This window comes from Spermophilus citellus (assembly GCF_964194105.1).
Source record: "Spermophilus citellus genome assembly, chromosome: 13".
NCBI lineage: Eukaryota > Metazoa > Chordata > Mammalia > Rodentia > Sciuridae > Spermophilus > Spermophilus citellus.
In genome coordinates this window covers 15,302,043-15,324,596 of record NC_138193.1, presented here as the reverse complement: position 1 = coordinate 15,324,596, position 22,554 = coordinate 15,302,043, and the positions used below count along the sequence as shown (strand labels likewise).

General features: G+C 45.6%; 1 protein-coding gene across 1 annotated transcript; it reads left to right on the top strand.

The window, feature by feature from the left end:
- The first annotated feature begins 324 nt into the window (after positions 1 to 324).
- CKAP2L (cytoskeleton associated protein 2 like) lies at positions 325 to 21,175 on the top strand. Its single transcript, XM_081265375.1, has 9 exons — positions 325 to 442; positions 2,256 to 2,322; positions 4,012 to 4,063; positions 5,383 to 6,599; positions 8,711 to 8,918; positions 14,083 to 14,238; positions 16,979 to 17,042; positions 18,352 to 18,538; positions 19,738 to 21,175. The coding sequence occupies exons 1-9, from the start codon at positions 400 to 402 to the stop codon at positions 19,961 to 19,963; spliced, it is 2,220 nt and encodes a 739-aa protein (XP_081121501.1). The 5' UTR covers positions 325 to 399; the 3' UTR covers positions 19,964 to 21,175.
- The last annotated feature ends 1,379 nt before the right edge of the window (positions 21,176 to 22,554 follow it).

The window sequence follows — 22,554 nt, the reverse complement described above, 5'->3', positions numbered from 1 at the left end:
CTGTGAACCGCGGATCTGAGAGAAGGGACTCATGCGGTAGCCCAGCAGCGAGGACTGCTCAGCCGTTTGGGATCCAGGTTTGCAGCGCTACCAACCTACAAGGGCCCGGGGCTAGCCCAAGCCGGAGTGCCCCGGCACACCTCAAAGCCCCGCCCCGAGCGTGCCTCAGACTTGCGACGCACGTTCCTCCAATCACAGGGCTCCGGGGAAACTAGATTCAGGGCCAATCGCAAAGAGTCTGCTTCCTAGCGTCCCGCCCTCCCCTTCTTGCGATTGGTGAGTTTTAAACCCGCGGAAGCCAATGGGAGCGCGCGGAAGGCGGAGCGGCGGCCCTGGCTCCGGGCTCAGCGGCCCTGGCTCCGGGCGCGGCTTTTGAAGGAAAACTGTCACGGAGAAGTCATGGTGAGACCGGGGCTTTCCGCTGCCGCCGCCGCCGCAGCGGGTGAGTAGGACGGCGAACCCCCGGTTCCTGCGAGCATTAGGACGCGGGCGGGGAGGAAGGGGGACAGCGAGTGAGCCCCTCGCCTGCCAGCCTCAGTCTCCGCGACGGGGAGTCCAGGCCGGGACCCAGGGCGACGAGCCAGGCGACATCTCACCTGCAAGCCCGCAGCAGCCCTCAAAATGTTGTCACTGTCACCACGTTCGGGATAAAGCGACCGAGACCCACGCGCGGGCTCAGCACGGGTGGGAAGCAGCGCGCTGGGTCCTGCCGTCTGGACCCCAGACGCAGCCGGGCGCGGTCCTCTGCTCTCCGCCAGGACCTGATGTGGCCAAGGGGCGGGTCCCACCTGCCTCCAGGACTTGGGCCCAGGGAACGGCTCTGCACTAAATCTGCCCTGAAGGCCAGGGATCCCGCGGTCCCTGACCTCTTCCTCGTGCCCGGAGCCTTTCCTGCCCACCCCCACCCCCAGCCAGCGTATGCCTGCAGGGTCCTGGTGGTTTTCCCAGCCATCCCTGTTGATGACTGCCAGGTTCTGGTCACTGCCCTAGGCTCTTTACACCACAACCCACATGTTGGGCTTCTCTGTGCCCAGATCAGAACTGGGACTCCAACCCCCATATGTCACATTCTGTAGCTCCTGCCCTCTACACTGCCTGGCGTGGACCTCAGTGCTGTTTTTTCTCACAGCTGTCTGATGAGTCCGCATCCAAGTAGGACAGCAAGAGCAGGGCAAATCAGTTTAAATGAGGTTAAGAATGGTTTTGTACCCCTGTGCTCCCACCCCCTTTTTTTAAAGCAGTAGTTTTTGTCTTTTCCAACATCTATTCTCTCTCTATTCCCCACCTCTGGTGAGGTCGGGGCCTTCCGCTTTCTTGGAACTTTTCATATGGCACCAAAATTTTCCCTTATATTTTAATTATTGTTTTTTGTTTTATCTCTATTACTAGATTGGAACTTCTTGAGGGCAGAAATACAGGTTGAGTCTCCCTTATCCGAAATGCGTGGGACCAGAAGTGTTCAGATGTTTCTCACATTTTGGAACACTTGCATGTATAATGAGATTATCTTGGATGTGTGATCCAAATCTAACCATGAAATTCATTTACATTTCCTTACACTTGGTACACATAGTACAAGGTGCTTTTATGTAATAGTTTTAACTAAAAGCAGTCATATGAGGTCAGGTATGGAAATTTCTACATTTTGGATTTCAGAGTTTCAGATTAGGGATGTTCAATCTATATGGACTTTTCATCCCCTCACCATCCCCTGCTTAGAAACCTACTCCGAAGATGTTTTCCATAAGCTCCCCAACCTTGCCTGTTTCTTCTGTAGTCCCACAGGAAACCATGTAAGGGGTTGTTGATAAAAATCATTGTCTCTATTAGGAAAAAAATAAGACCAAGGCTAGCTCACCAGCTCATGTGGGCCAATAATAGAGTTTCTTCATGTAAAGCATAGTGTGTTGTAACTGAGAATAGTGGATGTGATCAAGCACTCTGGGCTCTAATAAACATTTTCAAATCCTGGCTTTGCTACAGACTAACTGGATAACTAAGCCTGTCATTTACTTTCTGGATTTCCAACTGCAAAATATCTCACAGGATTGTTGTATGGATTAAAAGAAGTAAAGAGCTTAGTATAGGCCTGGCATTTTAATAATATTGTGGATGTTCTTATAGCTTGAAGGCAAACCTGTAGGACTGGGGATTTTGTAACATGTTGCAAACAAAAAAAGTGTCATCTTTTAGAATATAAATGAACTGGTGAAAATCTCAAACTAAAGATCTGTTGTTGCTCACCTGTTTTGCAGAAGAGCGGCAAAGAAAGCTCCAGGAGTATTTAGCAGCCAAGGGAAAACTGAAGGAACAAAACACCAAGTGAGTTTGTCTACCCACAATTATGCCAGTTTTGTTGCCCTCAGTGCGAATAGTAATTTAAAGCTTTTTCAAAACATAGCCATTTTCTTGCACCTTATTCAACCCACATTAGTATCCGATGATAACTGAAAAAGAACTTCTCAGGCCAGACATGACCAAAACCCCTGGGAAGTTTCTAGTATGTTGGCAAAGACTTAAGCATTGTTATTGTAACAGCCCCCAAAGGAAGGGGGGAAAGGGTCACAGCATTGCACACCATGCCGGAAGCATTTCTTGTCCCGTCTTAGTCCTGGGAAAACTGATCCTCGAGATGGCAATCCTTGGTGGAGGAGGTGCACTGTCCTGGTTCTGGCGTTCTTGCTACAGCGGGGGAGCCGGTTATATGTCCCCAATAGTGGCCTGCTGGCATCCTCCCGCCTGAGGGTGCTCTTTGACCATTCTCTTAGCACTTGCTTTTGGGGTGGAAAGAACATAACTGCTTCCCTAATACCTTTTGTCAGTACCTTACCATTTCCATGGTGTTATTTATCCCTCTTGTTTGGCATAGATGTATTTTCTTCCCACTCAGTTTTTGTCTGAAAATTATATTTTACAAACTTTACTTTCACCCTATGTTTTATCTTGGGTTTTTACAACTCTATTTTCTTTATTAAGTGAACCAAAATCATTTACTCCAAAATATATACTTATTGTGTGTCAGTCACTCACTGTGAGAGACATGGTACTTAATGATACAGAGGTCTCTGCCCGCCAGGGCTTATGTTACAGATAATAGAAGCCTCTGTTAGTTTAGCAATTCTTTTGGTTCATGTAGACTGAATCTTTCAGAACTTTGCCCTGATCTCCTTTTTTTTTTTTCATTTTTATTTTACTAGCTAGATTTCATGTTATGCCCCTACTTTTTAAATTATATTCATGCCTCAGTATCCACCTGAAATTGGTTCCAGGATTCCCCCACAGGTACAAAATCTGTGGATACTCAAGTTCCTTTGTAAAATGACGTAGTTTTCCATGTAACCTATGTTTATCCTTCAGTGTACTTTATATCATCTCCAGATTACTTGTAATACCTAATACAAAATAAATGCTCTGTAAATAGTTAAGAGTATACTGTCTAAGGAATGCTAACAAGGGGGGAAAGTCTGTACATGTTCACTACAGATGCAGTGTTTTTAGTGGTTTTTTTTTTCCCCAAAAATATTTTTGGCCCAAGGTTGGTTAAAACCACAGATGTAGAACCCAGAGATATGAAGAGTCAACTATAAATTATTTTCCCCCTGGAAATTCACTACTTAGAGATACGTATAACAAGGAAGTTTGTTACGGAAGCAATTCTCTTATCTTCAGCTTCCGCCATGTTGCATTATTCAAGGAACCATGTTTGAATTAATAAGACTGCACAAAAATGAAGAGAACACATATATTTCATTAATATTATTAGAATGCTACATTTAAGCATAGAATATCTCTGAAAGGGTCACAGAAAATGGGTAAGAGCAATTGGGGTCTTCCAGGAGGAGAACAGAGGAAAGAAAGGGACAGTAAGACGACTTATTATAATTTTTGAATTACTTTACCACACACAGAAGTTATAATAACTTAAAATTCTAATCATAATTTTAATCACTGTGCTTTCAAGGTTTCCTGATCCTCCTGTACTCAGGATTAATTGTGTTTTACCTTTCATAGGCCTTATCTGAAAGCCAAGAATAATTGCCTGAAACCTCCACCTTCTAAACCTGTAAGTAGAAGTTAGTCTTTTAAAAGAAATATCCAGGTGCTGGGGTGGTGGTTCAGTGGTAAAGCCCTTGCCTAGAATGTGTGAGGCCCTGGGTTTGATCCTTAGCACAACATAAAAATAAATATTAAAGTAATGTGTCCATCTACAATTTTTTTAAAAATCCACTTTGAAAGTCACCAATAATAAAAATGATAGATATACCAACAAAAAAACACGGTTTTCAAATATATTATTCATAAATATGAGTAGTTTGATTTAATAAGAAAAACATTTTTTAAAAAAAAAACTGGTATACAAATATTTGTGGCAACATTATTCATAACACCTCTAAAGTGGAAATGACCCAAATGTCCATCAGTTAATGAGTTTAGTGGTAGTGGTGGTGGTAGTGGTGGTGGTGGTGGTGGTGGTGGTATTGGGGATTGAAACCAGGGCCTTGTACATGCGAGGCAAGCACTCTACCAACTGAGCTATATCCCCAACCCCTTTTATTCTTAATTCCAAACTCCCCTCCCTAGCTTTCAGTTTTCTTTAACCTGGTTCTTTCTTTCTCATCCAAAATTAAATCTCATGACTAAAACATCTGCTTATTAGTAACAGGGGGTCTGACCTTAAAGTCCTGGCTGACTGACTCCTTCCAGGATACTAGATGCTTGTTGAGAGCTGTTCAAATACAGCTCAGGCTTCCCAGCCTGTCATTTGCCACCTGTCTGGCTTCTTGTCACTGGTCTCCGGCAAGATAGAGGGTTTTACCTGAAACTCTGCCATTAACGAAAGCAGGGGGTTTAGCTAAGCTGTACAAGGTGCAAGGAGGAATCTGTTGAGAGGCCCTGTATATAACAGGTCTTCAGGATGTCTTCCCAAGGTCTATGGGAAGACAGGGAGTTGAAATGTAACAAGCATTCAGCAAGCACTGTTTGCTTTAGGAAGCAGTTTTTGTGTATTCACAAAAATTCAAGCTAAGGGCTGGGGATGTGGCTCAAGCGGTAGCACGCTCGCCTGGCATGCATGCGGCCCGGGTTCGATCCTCAGCACCACATACAAACAAAGATGTTGTGTCCACTGAAAACTGAAAAATAAATATTGAAATTAAAAAAAAAATTCAAGCTAAAAGAATTCTGATACACTTCTGATAGGAGCTCAAGTTATAAAATCTATTAATGAGGTGAGCCTTTCCCAGGATTCAACTTTCTTAAATTAAATTCTAAATAAAACAACTAATTTTTTCTAGCACATGTTTTAAGCAGTTATTTTTTCATTGTTTTAAAAACAGTGAGCTAGTATGAATTTTTTACATGTCTGTTTCTTTGTGTTTTCAGACTGCTGGACCCCAGAGGCATGTTACCCAGCATGCCGTTCTGCCTGGCAAAGCCACGAGACCCATTACCACTAAACTCCAGCCTAGATCAGCCAACATCAGAGAGTCCCAGAAGCCAAAGCTGGAGCCACCAAATCTTCAGGGAAAAAGACTGACCTCAAAATGTCCTGCTTCTAACCCAAACTGGGAACTTTCCAGCAAGAGTCACCAGCAGCACAAAGCTGGGCCATCCGCTGCAAGAGAGCTGTCGAGAAAACCCACCAGGTCATCTGACACACAAGAGCAGCAGGGAGTGGGTCAAGGAAATGCTCCATGTGCAGACCATGTGGATGGCACCCATGTTGAAAATGAACCTGAGGGTGGCTTTTTAAAAGAGACAAACAAAGAGAACTTGCCACACACCTTATTGGTACCTGAGAAGAAGCCAGACCCCAAACTGTGTTCCATGAGTATGCCAAAGACCAACTCTCATGATCAAACCAAGAGCAGTTTGGCTCCTCAGCAAGCCCTGGGAAGAAGTTTGGGGAATCATGCAGTTCTGAAAGACAGGGTTAATAAGCAGTTTGTTAGAAAAAAACACATCAATACTGTACCACTGAAGTCACAGCAGCTCTCTAGGGGAGCAAATCTTGCAAGACCAGGAGAAAAACCCTTGAGGACAGTTTCTTCTCACTTTGTGCAGACCCTTAGTCAGACTCAAGCATCAAAGAAGCCAGTGGTCAAGGACATAAAGAGTGTAAAGGCTGAAAGGGCTAAATACATACGGTCATACTCTGTTAATGAACAGGAAGCAAGACATACCAAACCCAGGGTATACCCCGGCTTACACCAGGGAGAACTTCAACACAGACCTGCAAGCACCAAGCAAGACAGGAAGTCCACACAACCTTGTTCTAGACCTCAGGCACCTTGTGGACTGCACAAAACAAGAGCTGTAAGCCAGAAGCCCCACCTGATAACTGGCAGGCTTAATTCAGTTGTTCCAAGCACTCCCAACATAAGAGCAAATGGAACCAATGACAATAAGTACAAAAACTTTGAACAGAAAGCACGGACTGTGGACTCCAAGTTGAAGAAGGCTTTTCCCCAGAGCCATTTTCTGAACAAGACAGCTCCCAGAACTCAAGCTGGACTCACAGCCATTCGTGGGAGAGAAGTCCCAAGGGGGACCCAAACTAACCCAAACACCCAAAAGAGGGTGACAGCAGAGGACCGAAGGTATGTTATTTTACTTCCAAAATTTTGCAGCTTAAGTGAGAAAATTAGACAATTGACCATCAAGAATACTTGGTCAGCTGGGCATGGTGGGGCATGTCTATGATTCCAGCAGCTCAGGAGGCTGAGGCGGGAAGATCCCAAGTTCAAAGCCAGCCTTAGCAACTCAGTGAGACTCTGTCTGTAAATAAAATATAAAAAAGGGCTGGGGATGTAGCTCAGTGGTTAAACGCCCTTGTGTTCAATCCCCAGTACCAAAAAAAAAAAAAAAAAAAGAATAAAGAGTATTTGGTCAGGAAATAGACCATAAATAATAACTTCTAAGTAATTTGTAGCTACATCCTAAGATGATTTGGAGCAACTATAACAAATATCAAGTCTTGAAAGAACTAGTGATACATACATGTTATTGATCATTCTCTATAATTTTATACATGCTTTAAAATGTTCTTAAAATAGTTGAAACACAGAGAATGGGTAAGAAACAGTTGAAGATGTAAACTCTTCACACAGAAGCACCTGCAGGGACCGAGCAGTTTCAGGCAGCCGGGCTAGTGGGAGCTAGGGTGGCAAGTCCACACAGGCAGAGGGAAGATGGTAGCTCTTTGTTAAAGAGACCCTGGTTGAGTCAGTATGGTTATCAGAGAGGCAGGAACGGCAGCGTCCACGGGTCTGAGCAGATCAGGTTTGGAGAGGGAGCTCAAGCCCAGAGGAGCAGCTGTCAAGTGGAGTTCAGGGGAAAGCCAGGATCTCGAGTTGCTGGGGCTTGGCACTGACATACACGGATGCTAGAAGCTGAGCCAGAGGATTTTGTGCCTTTGTTGCCTAAGACCAGACAGTCTCGGGATGTGGCTGAACCTCCCAAGAGAAGCAATTATGTATATTGGAGCAGAAAGTGAGTAGATTCCTGGCAAGAATGAAAGGAGTGTAGCAGGAGGGTGAGGGCAGGATTTTGTCTTGGGAGACCAGAAGACTCTTTGCCTTCCTGCAGAGACAGAAAATAACACCCTTTAGATAGAAGTGTCAGGGGAGGTACTTTCAGTGGTGACATCTGAGCTGAGACCTAAGGCTGGTGACAGGCAAGCTTTCTGAGCAGAAAGATGAGTGCAAAGATTCTGAGCCAACCAAGGTGCGAGTCAGGGTCCCTGCCCTCAAGCTGCTAGTGCAGATCAGAAAACAGGAGTCATAACAGCAGTCATAAGATTGCATGTGGCATGTTGAATACTTAATCACAAAAGGACCAGAGACTGTGGAAAGTGGGTGAGTCACTCACTGTCTAGGACTCACTGCAGCGGACTAGGCGCCAGGAGAGCGGAGAGCACCCGACTTTGCCCCTAGGGATTCAGCCTCTATCGCTGAGTCCATGGTCAGTGTGAAGGCATAAGGATCAGCTACGCAGTGGGTTTTACAAAAGGGCTGCAGAGAGAGACCTGGGCTGAAAGGTACATTTGCAAATCACAAATACATGGTCATAATTTAAAGAAGCTAGAGACCCTCCATCTAAACACTAGAGTCTACATATGTTGGCACATCCCCAAAAGTACCATATCACCTGCTTAGAAGCAGGAGGGTAGAATGTGAACAGTGGAGGAGAGCGAGGGTTAGGACTCAATGACATCAGAGAACAGCTGCATATAAAGAGTCCTGAAATCACATATCTAGTTCATAAAAGAAAGGGAACTCCGTAGTCAGGAGGGGGCTGAGGACCTGAGGGAAGTGGGGCACTTTGAGCACCAAGACCCTGTTGAGGTACAATTGTTGGTTTGGTCTGGGTTGAGAGACAGCTTAGTGGGGAGAAATGGAGTGCAGAGTCAGGCTCTCAGCTGGAGGATGTCTCAGGAAAGCACGCATCTGAGTTGGTGTGTAGGTAAATGGAAACCCTAGAGAGCAACAATAAGAATCTTAGCATTGAAGACTAAATCCTCATCATCCTGTCATCTGCCTTCTGCTGGCTGGGAGCAGCCAGGTGCTGCCAGTGCTAGGTGTAAACTGTCCCTGACTCCATTCTTCTGACTTTGTAGTCGAAGGCGTAGACAACCTGATCGTATATTCTAGAAGCTAGATGACATTTTGTTTAAATGAAATCATCTCTGTCCCCTTCAATTGCGTAACAGGAAACAACTGGAAGAATGGCAGAAATCTAAGGGAAAAATCTATAAGCGGCCTCCTATGGAACTTAAAACAAAAAGAAAAGTAATAGAAGAAATGAATATTTCATTCTGGAAGAACATTGAAAAAGAAGAGGAAGAAAAGAAAGCCCAGTGGGAGCTGTCCAGGAAAATCAACAGCACTCTGACCCAATGCCTGCAGCTCATCGAGGAGGTGAGTGAGCTCCAGACACAGCAGAGACCCCCTCACCCAAAAGAAACCGAGCTATTCTCTTTAATACTTTAATCCTAGTGGCAGTAACAACAATGAAGAGCACTTAAATGGTGGCTCTTGTGTGCCTGGCTCTTATAAAGCACTTTCCTTATCTTATCTCATAGGATCACCATAAAGACTATTATGATGCCCACTTTGCAAATGACACTGAGGCACAGAAAAGTTAGGATACTAACCCATAACCCAAGCAGCATGGCCCCGGAAGATCCAAAGGAGTTTCAACTCTGCCTTCTCCGGGTATCAAGGTCCAACAGTAAACATTTAATATTTGGACATGCAGCTGAATCAAAGGGGCCAGTTGTGACTAGAGTGTCCTAAACACCCTTGGTAGCTAGAAATGGCATCTGCATGTGTCTTGGGTTCTACAGAGAAAGGTAAAGTAGGTCGCAGGCAAAGGGTATGAGCCTAGGAGGTTCCCTGAAGGGAAGATGTTAATGAAAAACAACAGGGACTGGGGCTGTGGCTCAGTGGCAGAGGTCCCAGGTTCCATCCCTGGTACCAGGGTAAGTACGTGAATGATGACGGGGCTGACTTGTAAACAAAGGTCCCTACCAAAGCAAAGGGACTCTGTCCATTGGTTGGTAATATTGTTACAGGGAGAGGGCTCAGAAAACACTCCAAGACCAAATTTGAAACAAATTAGAGAGTTTTATACCTGACCAGGGAGCTTCTACCATGCCCAAATGGCCTTCTGACAGAAGTGCACCAGGCTGTCTGTGGTTCCAGTATTTAAGGAAGAAAATCACATCCTATGGAATCTGCAAATTGCAAACAAGCAGGGTGCAAGGGCTGAGAAAATCAGTTAGCAGAGCAGAGTCAGACAGCACATCCTGGGTCCAAGTATATTTGCAGGGTACAAAGTGCAGAAAAATAATATTTTTACATTTGAAGAAACTTAATGTAACAATTTTCACATAGGAACCATAAAGATGGAGTCATTATGACTATAGCTGCTTATGCTTGACTACAGTTATTTCTATTTCTTATACTTAACAATTGTCCTACTGGCTTATGCTTATCTGTAATTTAACTTATATTTTATTACCTGTACTATTTCATTAGTCTATATTTTCTAATCTGTAACCTATTTCTTATAGATTAACTCATATCAGCATTTGTAACTCAGACCATAACAATGTTGGGCATTAATAAAAAAGGAAACCTTAAGGTTAGTGTTCTCACAGCACCAGTTCAGCGTTAGCTATTGCTCTTTGTGGAATTAAACTTCAGTTCTTTTTTGTTGTTGTTTTGCTTTTCCTTTCATTATATTTTTTAAAAAATGAGTACATTATTATAATCATTTCAAACAATACTCAGACAAATGACCAGGCCTCCCTGTCACTCTTACACCTGGCAAGCTGCTCCCTGAGCCACCCCACTCCAGTCACCTGTCTGGGCAGCTGTGTGGGTGTGCTTGGTACGGGCGGAGAAACGAAGCTCTAGTTTCTGCAAGTTGCAGTTGCTTTATTTGATATTTTTGTCTTTGTTCTTCGGTCACTTTTCTTTTTCCTAGTCTTAGTATTATGCTGACTTTGTTAGATGAGTCGGGCTTTTCCATTTCTCTCTATGAAAATAGTCTGTACAGGGCTGGATTGACCGAGTGCTTTCTAGCACATGTGAAGCACTGCGTTCAATTCTCAGCATCACATAAAAATAATTAAAATAAAGGTATTGTGTCCATCTACAACTAAAGAAAAAAATTTAAGAAGAAACAGTTTGTACCTGAAATTTCCTTTGAACTTGCCACAGTATCATCTGGACTGTGCTGCTTTGGGTGATAGTCTTTTTTTTTTTTTTTTTTTTTTTTTTTTGTTAATGTCTTTTTACTTTTTTCTGTGGTTATTGGTCTGTTTAGGTTTTGTATTTCTTGAGCCAACTGTAGTAAATTTTGTGCCTTTTTTGAATCAGAGTTGCCAAAGATTTCTCTTGATTTTTTTTTAATATTTGTTTTTTAGTTGTAGGTGGACACATTTATTTTATTTTTATGCGGTGCTGAGGATTGAACCCAGTGCCTCACACATGCCAGGTGAGCACTCTTCCTCTGAGCCACAACCTCAGCCCCTCTGTGATAGTGTGTATTTTGAATTTTTTGATTACTCTTTCTTGAACACCAGTGTTTGCATCTATTGTATTTATTGTCCTTTTTCTAGCTTTTTAAAGTCTAGATAATTTAACTCAGCCTTTATTATTTTTTTACAAATATGTTTAATGCTATGTATTTGCCTCTAAATTTAACTAATACTCCATCAATCAGGGTCAAGTTTCCAAAGCAGAAAACACACCAGATATCTCAATAAAAAGACGTGGGAATCGGAGATACAATATTATCAGTGCATTCCTAGGAGCAGAACCTAAAGGAGGATCAATGTGAAAGTAGCTCAGCAGGAAGATGTTTCCCAGGAAGGGGGCTGGGAGAAAAGGAATGGGAGGGCCACAGTGTGGAATCAGGCTAGCCTTTGGAGGGGAACCTTGGCACTATCTCACAGGAAGCTCTGGCTACAGGGAAAGCCAGGCCTCGGGGTCATCCTGATGGGGTGGAGCGGAGGCTACCCAGGGTCATCCTGATGGGGCAGAGCTGCACTATTAGTACTTGTGTGGCCATCTGTAATGGTAGTCCTGGGGGACACATACAAAAAGGCACAGGGTGGCTGTTGGAAGTAAAACACACTGTGAGCCTGGGTGCCCAGAGCCCTCAGGGCCAGAGGGGATGTGGGTGCTGCCCACAGTGATGTCCTCTGCTACACACAGGGCTGGCAGCAACAGGAGCCTGAGGTGACAGTGGAGTGACTGCAGGAAGCAGCTGGCACCCACTGGCTCCAGGAGAACAAGGAGGTGGAGACTGCAGGGGAAACCAGACAAGGTGCTTTCCCTGCTCTCTCACTCAACAGTCAGCAGAGCAATTTGGGGACCGGACATTGGGATATGTCCTCACACAGCTTGCAGGTACTAGCTCTGCAGCCGACATCAGCTGGCTGGCCTCCAGTTCCCTTCTGAGGCCTTCTCCCTGCAGGTAGCGACACCTCCCACAGTTGGAGAGCTCAGCACTGCAACACTGCTCACCCTGGGCTAATGGAAGCCAGCTGGAGTCAGGGTTCTTATCACTTCTGAGTGGACTAATTTGCTAGAGCAGCTCACAGACCTCAGGGAAATACTTTACTTACTTTATACTTCAGTATTTATACGTAAATATTTAATTCACAATCCTCCTGCCTCCAACTCCTGAGCTGCTGGGATTACAGGCATGCACCACTGCACCCGGCCCCCATGTGTATTATTCTTGATGGAATTTATTAAAATTTTCTTTGTATTCTCATCATTCTTAGTAAATGCTTTAGAGGTGTTTTAAAAGGATATATAGTCTATTTGTTTACTCTATCTGTTGCTTTTTGAAAGAATTGTGCAGAAGTTTCTCTATAATTAGGATTAGTCATTGTCAATTTGTATTTCTGACAACTTTTACTTTCTATTTTTCATGACTATATTGTATGTACATAAAAGATTCATGGCTTGCTTTGATTTCTCTTCTGTCTAATGTCAATCTTGCCATACCTGCTTTTTGCTGCTAGAATTTGTCTAGTAAGTCTTTTTCCACCCCTTTATTTTTAAATCTTTCTGAGTTGATTTATTCTAGAAATGCCTCATGAATGTATACAGCTGAAATTTTTTAACCAGATCAAACACTGTGCTTTTGAAAGCATATTTAGCCCATAGACACCTGTTATGATTACTCACATGTTTAAATTTAGCCTGCCATTTTATTTTGTAATTCAATTTATATAAATCCTTTTTGTTTATTTTTCCCTCGTTTCTGTGTTCAATATGGTTTTATTTCATAAAATAATACATTGAAATCACAAAATAATGTTGTTACTCAAGTCCTAGGCCAGAATCCCAACACTGGGCTCCCCACAAATCAAGTCTGGCTACTCACCCCAGAAACCAAATGGAAAATGTAATGATGAAAAGCAGGAAAGGGACTTCAGTCAAGACAAGGGAGCAGCGTTCCCAAGCCTTGTCTTCCTGACACAGCGTTAGGTCTACCTGAAGGGAGAACTGGGGCGGGAAGAAGAGGCTGTGTAATTGAACACTCTCATCACACTGGTCTGTTGATCATCACTTCAGTTTTAGTCACATGGAGGCCTGCTAACGTCAAGGAGGTTGCTGCTGCTCAGGGAATCTCCACTTGCTTGCAGGGTGTTTACCAGACCTGAGGTCCTGGGGCTGGGAGCGGGGTTGTAATTTGGTACCCATGAGGCTCTTGCTCCTGCTGGGGCAGGGAGCAGCCTCATCCTGGCTCAATCTACTTACAGGTCTCCACTGTTCTCAGAAGGTGTAGAGCAATGGCTGAAGATGTCTAGATGCTGCTGCTGGGGTCTGGACCAGGATCCTGACACAGCTGGCCTGGGCTTCTGGGCATGGCCACTCCCGCCGCCTCCTGGACCCCGTCACTGCCCTGCTCTGGGCACACACCAGAAGCCCACCCCAAAGTTCCATTGTATGGAGTTAACCCCACAAATTCCCCTCACACACACATATACAGCCTGCCCTGTGCCGTCCTTCATGCTGCTGTCAAGAATAATAAGGAAATTCCAGCCACTGTTCACTGCTCATTCTTAGAACTATGTAGGATTACGAATATGTAAGAAATGCTGATTGCAGGAAGGATTGGTTTGGTTTTTGCACTGCCTAAACATGTAGAACATACTCCTTCTCTTCTGCTATGATAAAGGTTTTCTGTCCACTTCGTCTCATGTAACTTAAAATTTAATGATCAATGACAAAAATCACTGAAAATACAGTTTATTTTTTTAATGTATTTTCAGTTGTCAGTGGACCTTTATTTTACTTATTTATATTGGTGCTGAGAATCAAACCCAGTGCCTCACACATGCTAGGCAAGTGCTCTGCCACTGAGCCACAGCCCCAGCCCTAAAAATACATAGATCTCAGTGGCTACACATGTATCCAAAGTATCATACATACATTGTACCTCAGTTAAAAAGTTCAGGAAAAATTAGAGATAAAGCAGACATCTGCAAACCTTCTGTGGTATTAAGAGATGTGAGAGTAACTGAAAATCACCTCAGCATTTTCTGTTTTGCAGGGTGTCTTTTCTAATGAAGTATTTACCATATTATCCAGCATTCCCGAGGCTGAAAAGTTTGCTAAATTCTGGATCTGCAAAGCAAAGCTACTGGCAAGTAAAGGCACCTTTGATGTCATCGGGCTCTACGAAGAGGCCATTAGAAACGGGGCCACGGTGAGTGTCTGTCTTGGGTGGGTGACCTGCTAAGCCTTCTCCTGTGATTTCTGTTTGCAACATGACAGCAGTATAATGTAGTGTTGAACTTCTAACTCACCTCACAAAGTTATAATTAGGGTATGCAGTATAGTGTGTCCTTGATAGACACATTAAATAAAGTGTGTATTTCAGAGAATGCAGAGACACCAATAGAATCAGTTTTCTTATCATGTGACCATGTCTCATTTAATGCTAACTGTAGAAATGAGCAGTTATGGAAACTAATAGCCCAGAAAGTTAAAACATCAATATACAAGGCTTACAAAGAACTTGACCAGAAAGAACCTGAAAGTAAACTTAAATCAGCACATTCAGTGTATAGCAATAATTCAGAGCCATTTCATGAAAAAAAACTTTTGATTCTAAAACCTAGGAAAAGAAAAAACACTATTATATTTTTTTTTAAGACTGCTTCTAATAACCTCATTTCTCTTGTCACTCACTGTCATTTTCCATTTCCTGCCCAGTCTGTAATTCCTATTTCCATGCTGGTTTGGTGTTTCATATGCTCACAGTGTAAACAGTCAAGTAGTTCAGTAAGTTTCGTACAAGACTTCTCTCTCCCTCCCTTCCCGGTTCCTACCTCCCAGGACAAACTGATTATCTTTCTGTTTTTACCTGTGAAGCTTCAGAATCGTGGTTTTCAGGGTTAGGCTTGTGTACTTGCGGCTGTGTGGGACAAGGAACTGGGCACTCTTCACACACTGCAGGGGCCCCCCACACCCACACACTCAGGGCTCTTTGCCGTCCTTCACACTTCCACGAGAGCAGTGTGCAAGCCTCAGGCACTTTAGCGATCACACTGTGATGCACATGTAAGAAGTACCTGACTGTGTGCACCCTGGTTGCTTTGACTCTCAAGCACGACTTCTAGTTTTCCTAGCATTAGTTTTGCTTAGTTTTCAAAGTATTTATTATGTAATTAGTTTTCACACTTCTAATTTTCTAAATTCCTAAATACTTGGAAAACACTGACTAGTCTGTTGGTCTCTTTTCTTAGCGAGCGTCTGTCTCCTCCAGGCTGGATGCGTTGCTCCTCACTCCTGCTTTCACCTGCATCCACTTGGGATCCTCTTCACCGTCCCCTTGTCCTGCCTGCACTGGGCAGAGCTTGTCCTCCCCACCCACCTCTTCTCCAGGGCTTTGCTTTCTCTCTTATGAGTTGAGTTTTATTCTCTCTTGTTCTCAAAGATCTATTCGGACTCTGCTGCAGTGGGGCTGTTTGCACATGTAAGGGCCGGGTTTCATGAGGCAGGGCAGAGTTCTGGATACTTCACCACAGGGTGATGGCTGCATTGATTGGTCAGAGAACCTCAGTATCAGTACCTTAGGTCTTTCTGTTTAAACAGGTCAGATTCTCTAAAGAGGGCTCTTTGTTCTCCTCCCCCAGAGGTAGAAATCTTGTGCCGGTTTTGGGGAGAGTAGAGCCAGGACCCTCAACTCTCAACCTAAAAGCTCCCTTTGTCCCTTATTCAGTGGTCAGGCACCCTGAACCTTGCGTGAAGTCCTCCAGGGACTTGGAAGCTAGATCCCCAGTTTGCTGTCAGGATGAGGTGGTGGTGCAGTCACTAACTTCTTGGAACTCAGGGGTGCAGGGTGGACTTGAGTGGAAGCTCCCTGATCCTCCTGGTCGCCCCACCCCCACCCCCACTCCTGACCTTTCAGAGGCCTGTGGTGTGAATCGTGTTCCCGAAGCTAGCCGCTGGCCCAGGGCAGACTCTTAAGGTGGTCTGGGCTCCTTCTCTTCCTTCCTTCTCCAGCTTCCAGAACCTGGTTACCACTGACTCTTTCCTATTCCTTGTATCAGTTGGCTCTTTTTAACCCCTTTGTTATCATTTTAGCAGTTTCAAAAGAGATTAGAAGTAAATGTGCATCCAGTGTACCACCCTAATCCGAATCCTGCATTCAACGAGTATCATACAATTCAGACTCCTTGCAGTGTATTCTGCATGTTTATTCCTACCTCATTAAGCTTGGCTTACTTCTATTTAGATTTGTAAAAATGTACAGAAAGCTTACTTCCATGCTCTGTTGTAGTATTTTACTTATTATTAATTTGATACACAGTCCCATGTTTTTATGAAAAAGTACAGTTCATTTTATGACTTTCTGCTTCGTGGAAAAATGTTTTCATTTGAAAAAAAATTAAAGCTATCCCAGGAAGTCACTTTTCTATAAAGGTTTTTTGGTTTTTATATTTTTTTTTAAGTATGTTGTTTTGCCAAATTTTAAAAAAAGAAAACAAAGGCAGGGGAAAGTTGCCCAAAATGCTAGCAAACGCTGTCTTTGGGTGACGGGAGCAGGAGTGGGCTCACCCTTAGCTCCAGTTCTCTGGAATGAGGCGTGGGACTTCATGAGGAAGACAAGCCTCAAGCCAAGGCAGCACTAGGAATGTGCGCTGCATTTTCTCTGTCTGTGGTTAGAGTCTTCAGTGGTGTGATGCATGTTCAGGGGAAAATAGCACTTGGTTCATAGAGAAGGTCAAGTGTGCCGGCACTTAACCAGCATTCTCTCCATTCCTTCATTTTTCTCAGGAAGTTTTAAAACAAACTTTGTAGGTGTTATCTATAGCTAGACAAGAAGATTTTAAAGGAAACATTTTGATTATAGAAAGTTTATTTGATGTTGTCTAAAGTTCCTTAGCTCATTTTTTCTGAGTATGTTTGACAGTATTCATTTATTTTCTTCTTCCTTCCAGCCAATACAAGAGTTGCGGGAAGTTGTTCTTAATATTTTACAAGAATCAGCCAGAACCACAGAAGGTACTATTACTTCTGCATTTAAATTCATTTCCTCTAGCTGTACAATTGCCATCCAGGAGCACATAGGAATAGAGCTTCGTGGTCCCCTGAAACCTCTCCCTTCTGCCTCTGCACGGCCTGCCCTTCTCAGCATCGTCATCAGCTGGTTGGTTTCTGTTTTCACAAGCAGATGCTTGCCTCGTACTGAGCAAAGGTGGTTCCCACCAGAGAACCAAGATGAATTGCCCTGCTTCCTGAGGCCCCAGGTCAGGGAGACAGAGGGCAAAAGGGAGAAGGCCCTGGGTTTCAGTCACAGGGTCAGTGCTAATGAACCCACCACCGCTCAGTCATCCAAATTCATGTTATCTCTTCAAAAATGGGCATCTCAACATCTCTTCACTTCTTCACTTAGCTGTCCATTCACAGGACCTTCTGTGTAAACCATTGTGCCAAACACAGTGAATATAATTGCTTATAATACTTGTTATGTGAATGGAAAGAAAAAGCATATCTTTCTTATTATCTCAGAAGGTAAAAAAATTTTCTTTAAGAGTGGATTTTTTTTTTTTTTTTTTTTTGATGGTTCTGGGGATTGGACCCAGGGCCTTGTGCATACAAGGCAAGCTCTCTACCAGCTGAGCCATATCCCCAGCCCCAAGAGTGGATTGAACTGGCGACCACCAAGTGGAATGACAGTGAAGTAGCCTACTACTTTAGGAAATAGAGTAAATACACTCAGTAGGAGCCCAGGAGGGACGCCAGGCAGCGTCCTCCCAAGTAGTAGAAAGAGGGAGCAGGACTCAGTGCCCCTGTTGCCTGCAACTTCTCTCCAGGCTCAGCCAGGCTCAGCATCTGCTGTCCCAGGCTGAGGGACCTCTCTGTGTTGATCGTGGTGACTGGGTATCTGAGAATTCCACAGAGACAAGACAGTTCTTGCTCACAGTCTAAGGTAACAGCCTTGTGGCAGTCCTGGGTAGGAGAGGTCAGGGGCTGAGAGAGCTAGCTAGCATCAGTGAATCGAGAAAACTGATCTGGGGTGGTGTTGGGTGGAAAAGCAGGAGCAGTCCCGAGAGAGCTCTCCTAGAGTGGCTAAGAGGTTGGAAATGTATGTGGTCAGGGTTGAAAAGGTCTCGAAGTGGCAGAAATCCACAGCTGGCTAGGTGTCACAGGGTATGGCTGTGGGGCTCAGCAGGAAAAACTAGTCAGAAGACCTCTTCGGATCAGTCACAGCTTGTTGAACACATGGAGTCCACGAGGACCAGGGGGCATCATGGTATATATTAGTGTCCAGCTGCCAAGTCTCACTTTCCTCCCTGACCCTCATACACAGGTGTTAGCTCTGATGCTTTAGTTGCTGAAACTAATATCACTTCAGTGGAAGAGCTGGTCAACAAGATGGATCCTGGACAGCCCTTTCCTGCAGAAGAGAGGGACCAGGCCACGGCAGCACCCCCAATACCCCAGGCAGAGCAGCATGGTCACGCTGGCATCAAATTACAGATCGCCCCCATCCCAAGGTATGCCCTCCAGAGCAGGCCCAGGGTCACAGACCCCACCACCTGGGTCACTTCACCTCCACCAGGCTGGATACCTCTGTCTCACCCGAGGTCCAGCCACCCACTGATGGAGGGTCTGGTCTTTCTCTACACATACCATGCCCCCACCCCTGCTGAGATGCACCTTGCACAGGGGAGCGCACTGCCGGTCGGGAGGGTACAGGAATGGAATCTCCCCTTCCCAGGACAAGCCTACCTCTTCTCTCCCCTGCCCAGCATTTGGGGGTCCTTCCTACCTTCCCACTAGCCTGGTGCAATTGTGGGGAGGTGGGTGGCCCAGGGTCCAGGCAGAGGCAACTCTAGAGCCGTGTAAGAGGCACTGAATAGCCCACTGAGAACCGGAGGGCAATTGAGTGGCCCCACTGGAGCCCGCCAGAGTAGTTTGCTATTTTAACAAGTCTGTGAAGGGTCCGTGTCGGGGTATCGACTTCACTTCCTAAAGAGAAAGCCCAGCATCATTCCTCTCCTCACAGTCTTGAGAGAATCCCAAGCAAGAGCACCAGGGCCACAGTGCTTGCCTTAGTTCCCTGGAAAGCATCACTGGGCCTCCACCTGGCCTAACCTACTCTCCTGGACACAGTCTCCCGACCGCTGCCCACTCATGGTGGATAGCAGATGATCTGAAAGCCACCCGTTGCTGGTTCAGAACTCACTATGAAAACCTAAAATAATGTGATCAGTCTCTGTGAAAGGACCTCCGCGCCCTGTCCTTGGGTGCTGCTCACTAGAGCACACTCACAGGAGTACAAGAAAAATGCCCGTTTGTTTCTCTTTCAGTTTGTAGTTTGGCCACCATCCTAAAAATTGTTTTTTGAATAATTTACTGTCAAAGCTAGAAAGAATCTTAAAATATATCAGACCAACCGAGTTTGGTGTTAAGCTCTTTCCTTGAAACCTGGTGACTCTTTTGAAAGTTCGTGGGGTAAACAACAGCCCCTGCAGAGTGGTTCCCATCAGCCGGGCCACACTGCGCCCTTAGTCCCCTAACGCCCAGTGCTCACTTCACCCAAGAGCAGGTGGCACCAGAGGCCCTGGAAGTCAGGAAGAGCCCCTGTAGAAGGAGAGCTGCTCTGGAAGCGTCTGTTTTGTTATGGAGCAGGAAGCACAGGAGAGCAGCGGGGTTCTTTTAAAGGTTTTGACAACATCTCTTGCTCTCGCAGAATAAACGGGATGCCCGAAGTACAGGACATGAAGCTCATCACTCCCGTGCGACGGTCAGCCAGGATCGAGCGCGCCATCTCCCGCTACCCAGAGATGCTGCAGGACCATGACCTGGTGGTGGCTTCTCTGGACGAGCTGCTGGACGTGGAAGAAACAGAGTGCTTTATATTCCGTAAAAATGAGGCTTTGCCTGTGACATTAGGGTTCGAGATGCTTGACTCATAATTTCTTGACTTTTTTTAAAAAAAGGTATGTCAGAACCTCCATGAGATAAGAAATGTCCTTGTCCAGATGACCTGAAAAAAATGTATGATGGTGAGACATCATGATGGTGCAGATCGTGGCCTCTCGGAGCCGGGAGTAGCACCTGCCTTACTCTCAACTTCATATCCTCCAGGAAGGTCTGGGGTGTTAGGTGCCCTGAAGCACGTGAGTTTTAACTCTATTTGCCACCATTTTGCAGCATACATAAGGTTCACAATGTTGAATGCTGGTTACTCTACAAGTGTTGAGAGCCATAGCCTAGTCGGAATGGCCCCTGGCATTTTTCCAGAAGTAATGGTTGAGAGGTGAGCCATTAAGATGATATTGGATTGAAACAGGCTATGTATTCAATTGTATATAGACCCCTGCTGTCCGACTGGGACGCTTTGGAGAACTTTGGAGTTCTCGCGGGGATTCCTGGGGAGTTCGAGTTGGTTGGTGAGGTTCCAGTGGAGGGAGTTCCAGTTGGTATGTGGTGTCGCTGGAAGGACCACGTGGGTGGCGTTCAGGGGAGTTCAGAAATAAAGTTTGTTCCTGCTTGAGTGGCTCGTGATTTGTGCTCAGCCAGACTGCAGCATACAAGTGTGGAAAAAGTTTGCACTTTACCAGTCTACTTTAACCCTTGTAGTTACTTTTATCTCAAGGGTCAATGCCACAGTGTGGTGGACTTGCCCTTTGGTGTCCACCTCAGCAGGGAGGGCAAGTTCTTGCAGGTGGAAACTGAGCTTTGAAGCTTGCTGGCCAGGCTGGACAGCCGGGTCCCCTGATGCTGCAGATGAATTTAAAACAGGACGCTGTACCTGTGCTTAGAGACCCTAAGAGGCCTCTGTGGGTGAGCCTCCACTTCCCCACCTGTTCCTGCGGCCAAGGGCAGTTCTTGTCCTTTCTGTGCCAGGTCTCCTCAAAGAAAGCACAGTCCTGGGTGAGTGGACATCTAGCTTTTTATACCCAAACCTAATTTTGCATTTGTTCTTCAGATGCTTCAAGTGAAAACGGTGTGGGGGGGACACTTATTTCTGCACTCAGCTTTTGCTCTGCCGTGGACGGCTGGCTGGAGGAGGCAGTATACAATTCCAGAGAGACTGTACAATTCGCTTTTTCTTCCCCTGGGCAACTGACCTGGGGAAAGTAGAATCAGAGTCATTATGTAAATATAATGTATAGAAAAACCTATCGGCGCGTTTTAAATTTTAGCTTTCTTGATATTTAATTATCTCTAACAAAAAAATGAAATTGTTTATTCTTGCTTATTTATTAATCTTATTTATTGTAGAAAACGTATGGAGGCTTGGGAGGAAGATTGGAGGTGGTCTGGGGAACACCCACTCAGCTGGCCTGGGGCGGGAGGTGGACATTTGCTGCCCTGACCAAGGGGCTGACCGTCAGCCTCAGCAGGACTGGGTTTCTTCATTGGAGGGAAGCAGACCTCTCTCTGAGGTCAGGTGTGTAAACTGGGCCGTGAAACCCCATGCCATCAGACTGGCTTTCAGTGAGAGGTAAATTGTCACCACCACTGAGGTTCAGGAACCCCATGGCCTGGCTTGGCTGACCTCATGACATGTGGCTGTGCCTGTGAGGCCAGGAACGCTCAGCAGGTGTCCAGGCACACAGACCTGCACAGGGCCCAGAGGAGCGGAATGCCCCAAGCCTCCGGGCTCTCGGAGTCTGAGGAGCCTACTTGCTGGTGCAATTCTTCATGTGTGGCTCCTGGAAGGTTTGTCCTTGCTGCCAGGGACCCACTGCCTGCTGGTTTCGCGTCGCCTCAGAAGCAGTCTTGCTATTAAAGCTCATTTCAGAAAAGCGGCTCCCTCTTCACTGCCAGCTCCTTGCAAGATGTCCCTTGCCCCTCCCTGGTGCTCACTGGCAGTGTAGGTGGAACTGTTGGCATCTAATAGGGTCCAGATCCCAACGTGACAGGTTGGAGACTGAACAGCCTGACCAGACGGGGTCGTCTTCTACCAAAGGATGTGGAGATGGCTGGTGCCTCAGCAACCGCAGGGGACCGCACCTTGCTCTCGGCTGCTCATTGGGGAGGGTCATGGGGAGAGGCTCATGGGAATGTGTGCCTGTGCTGAGTGCCAGTCTCGTGTTGTCTAGGGTGGTAGTTTAGAAGAGGTGAGTGTAAAGTGAATTCTAAAAGGTGATGACCAGGATGGTTATGGGCAGCATTGCCATTCAGAGTGACCATGAAGACACGAGGAGGTGTGCAGCAGCCCTCCTGTTAGCATCCTGCACGGCGGGCACTGAGTCTACCCTCCCCAAGCTGCTCCTCGTGAGAGCACTGGCTCCCTCAGGACCACCTCCCACACAGGCCAGGCATTTTCAGAGGAAGGGGCTGTGGTCAGGGGGGGCATGTGACCAAGCCTGGACAGCCAGAGCCCACATCTCCCCAGCCAGGAGCATGGACTGGAGGTGGGCAGGTCTAGTGAGAACCCGTGAGGCCTCACGTCCCTAGCATTCGGTGGAAAGGATCCTTGGTAGAGTTGCCGACAAGATGGTAGCCTTGAGTTGGGATTAGCCATCTGATGACCACATGACAGGACAAAACCTGC

What these genes read in the sequence shown, in the direction of transcription:
- CKAP2L (XM_081265375.1), top strand. Translation starts at nt 400, where the DNA reads ATGGTGAGACCGGGGCTTTCCGCTGCCGCCGCCGCCGCAGCGG. An exon ending in CTGAAGGAACAAAACACCAA is followed by an intron (nt 2,323 to 4,011) that starts GTGAGTTTGTCT and finishes TACCTTTCATAG; the next exon opens with GCCTTATCTGAAAGCCAAGA. An exon ending in AACCTCCACCTTCTAAACCT is followed by an intron (nt 4,064 to 5,382) that starts GTAAGTAGAAGT and finishes TTGTGTTTTCAG; the next exon opens with ACTGCTGGACCCCAGAGGCA.